Source organism: Mandrillus leucophaeus, unplaced genomic scaffold (genome assembly GCF_000951045.1).
Source record: "Mandrillus leucophaeus isolate KB7577 unplaced genomic scaffold, Mleu.le_1.0 Scaffold7, whole genome shotgun sequence".
NCBI classification, from domain to species: Eukaryota; Metazoa; Chordata; class Mammalia; order Primates; family Cercopithecidae; genus Mandrillus; species Mandrillus leucophaeus.
In genome coordinates this window covers 7,337,166-7,339,641 of record NW_012107585.1, presented here as the reverse complement: position 1 = coordinate 7,339,641, position 2,476 = coordinate 7,337,166, and the positions used below count along the sequence as shown (strand labels likewise).

Sequence of the window (2,476 nt, the reverse complement as noted above, 5' to 3'; positions counted from 1 at the left end):
TTTTTTTTTTTGAAGACAGGGTCTCACTCTATCACCCAGGATGGAGTACAGTGGCTTGATCTCGGGTCACTGTAACCTCCACCTCCCGGGTTCAAGTAATTATCGTGCCTCAGCCTCCCAAGTAGCTGGGACTACAGGCGTGCACAACCATGCCCAGCTAATTTTTGTATTTTTAGTAGAGATGGGGTTTCACCATGTTGACTAGGCTGGTCTCGAACTCCTGGCCTCAAGTGATCCACCCATCTTGGCCTCCCAAAGTGCTGGGGTTACAGATGTGAGCCACTGCACCCGGCAACTTCTGCAAGTTCTCAACCACATATTTCATTAGGAACTGCTTGCCCTCCACTCTCTCTTCCCTGGCTAGGAAATGCAACAAAGGGCTCAGTTACCTTGAAGCCAGAAGCGGCAGAGCCCATTGCCCCTCCCCAACCAAACTAACCTGAGTCCCAGTGCAGCCTCATGGGACACAGCTTCCCAACTGTGATTTCTTTCTTTTTTGAGACAGTCTTGCTCTGTCACCTACGCTGCAGTGCAGTGGCACAATCTCGGTTTACTGCAACCTCTGCCTCCTGGGTTCAAGTGATTCTCCTGCCTCAGACTCCCGAGTAGCTGGGATTAAGGGCGCATACAACCACACCCAGCTAATTTTTGTAGTTTTAGTAGAAACGGGGTTTCATCATGTTGGCCAGGCTGGTATCAAACTCACGACCTTGGGTAATCTGCCCACCTCGGCCTCCCAAAGTGCTGGGTTTACAGGCGTGAGCCACTGTGCCCCGCCCACTGTGATGGTTTTAAAACATGGCCGCTTATTCTTTATCATGCCTCACATAGACAGGCAGTGCCTCTGTTCACTCCCCTTAAATCTAGGTACGCTTGTGACTAGTCTGACAATAGAATATGGCAGAATTGACACTACATAACTTCTGAGAAAAAGTCACGGAAGGCCCTGTGGCTTCCACCTAAGTTCCTGGAGCAACTAAGTAAGTGGAACTACTTGCTCTTGGAGCAAAAAGTACAGCTATCCTGAGGCAACCATGCTATACGAAGCTTTAGCCACACAGAGAAGTCCCGTGTAGTCACTCCGATCAATTGTCCCAACTAAGACAAATCTTGTCAGTCCCACATAGGTTCCAGACACGTACATAAACAAACATCCAGGCGGGGCGCAGTGGCTCGCCCCTGTAATCCCAGCACTTTGGGAGGCTGAAGCAGGAGGATTACCTGAGGTTAGGAGTTTGAGATCAGCCTTGCCAACATGATGAAACCTCATCTCTATTAAAATTACAAAAATTAGACAGCACGGTGGTGCATGCCCGTAATCCCAGCTACTCGGGAGGCTGAGGCAGGACTGCTTGAAGCTGGGAGGTGGAGGTTGCAGTGTGCTGAGATCGTGCCACTGCGCTCCAGCCTAGTCGACAGAGGGAGACTGTCTCAAAAAGAAAAAGAAGACCGGGCGCGGTGGCTCATGCCTGTAATTCCAGCACTTTGGGAGGCCGCAGGCAGGCGGATCACCTGAGGTCAAGAGTTTGAGACTAGCACGGCCAACATGGTGAAACGTCGTCTCTACCAAAAATACAAAAAAAATTAGCTGGACATGGTGGTGGGCACCTGTAGTCCCAGCTACTCGGGGAGACTGAGGCAGGAGAATCGCTTGAACCCAGGAGACAAAGGATGCAGTGAGCCTAGATCGCACCACTGCACTTCAGCCTGGGCGACTGAGTGAGACTCCATCTCCAAAAAAAATAAAGGAGGGGGGATGGCGGGGGCAAGTTCCCCAGTCTCGTGAGAAGTGCGTTTAGTCTTCACGCCAACTTCCACGCTGTGGCCCCTGCTTTCTGTGTAAGCCTCTCCAGAAAGACAAGATGGTGAAGGAGCTGAACCTGATGAAGAGTCAGTGAGTGGGGCACCTCTTCCTGTACCTCCAAAGAGAAGAATTAAAAGGAAAATATTCAGGCTGATTCAGATTAATTTCAGAGAGAGGACTTCCAGCCCTAAGGCATGTATTTGATAAGGCAGAATCCAAAGGTAAAGGTCATGAGGCTGAAGACTTGAAGACTCTAATCAGACACATGGAGCACTGGGCACACAGGCTATTCCCTAAACTGCAGTTTGAGGATTTTATTGACAGACGAATACTTGGGAAATAAAAAGGAAGTTCAAACCTGTTTAAAACGAATTCAACTTGATCTCCCTATTTTACGTGAAGATTTTGTTAGCAATAATGATGAAGTTGCGGAAAATAATGGACATGATGTATCTGCTACTGAATGAGATCCCTTTCTGATAAACTCATCTGAAAGTGAGATGTTTGCTTCTGAGTCAAGTAGAAGCCTAACAGAAGAGCAACAACGAAGAACTGAGAGAAATAAACAACCGGCTTGGAAAGAAGGCAGGCAAAGCTGCCGAGTAATAGTCCCTAGGAAATGATATGTTAATGAATACACAAGGGGCACAGACAGTTGAAGAGGTTAATACT

The 2,476-nt window shown here is 48.4% G+C and overlaps 1 protein-coding gene and 1 pseudogene across 1 annotated transcript in view; one reads left to right on the top strand and one right to left on the bottom strand.

The window, feature by feature from the left end:
- Nucleotides 1-416, bottom strand: part of TMEM120B (transmembrane protein 120B) — a 77,722-nt gene extending 77,306 nt beyond the window's left edge. The window contains exon 1 of the mRNA XM_011964554.1: nucleotides 390-416. Coding sequence (XP_011819944.1) covers nucleotides 390-416 — 27 coding nt within the window. The remainder of the gene's footprint in view (nucleotides 1-389) is intronic.
- A 1,340-nt stretch (nucleotides 417-1,756) lies between these two features.
- The window catches only part of LOC105528005, a 1,230-nt pseudogene continuing 510 nt past the window's right edge, over nucleotides 1,757-2,476 (top strand).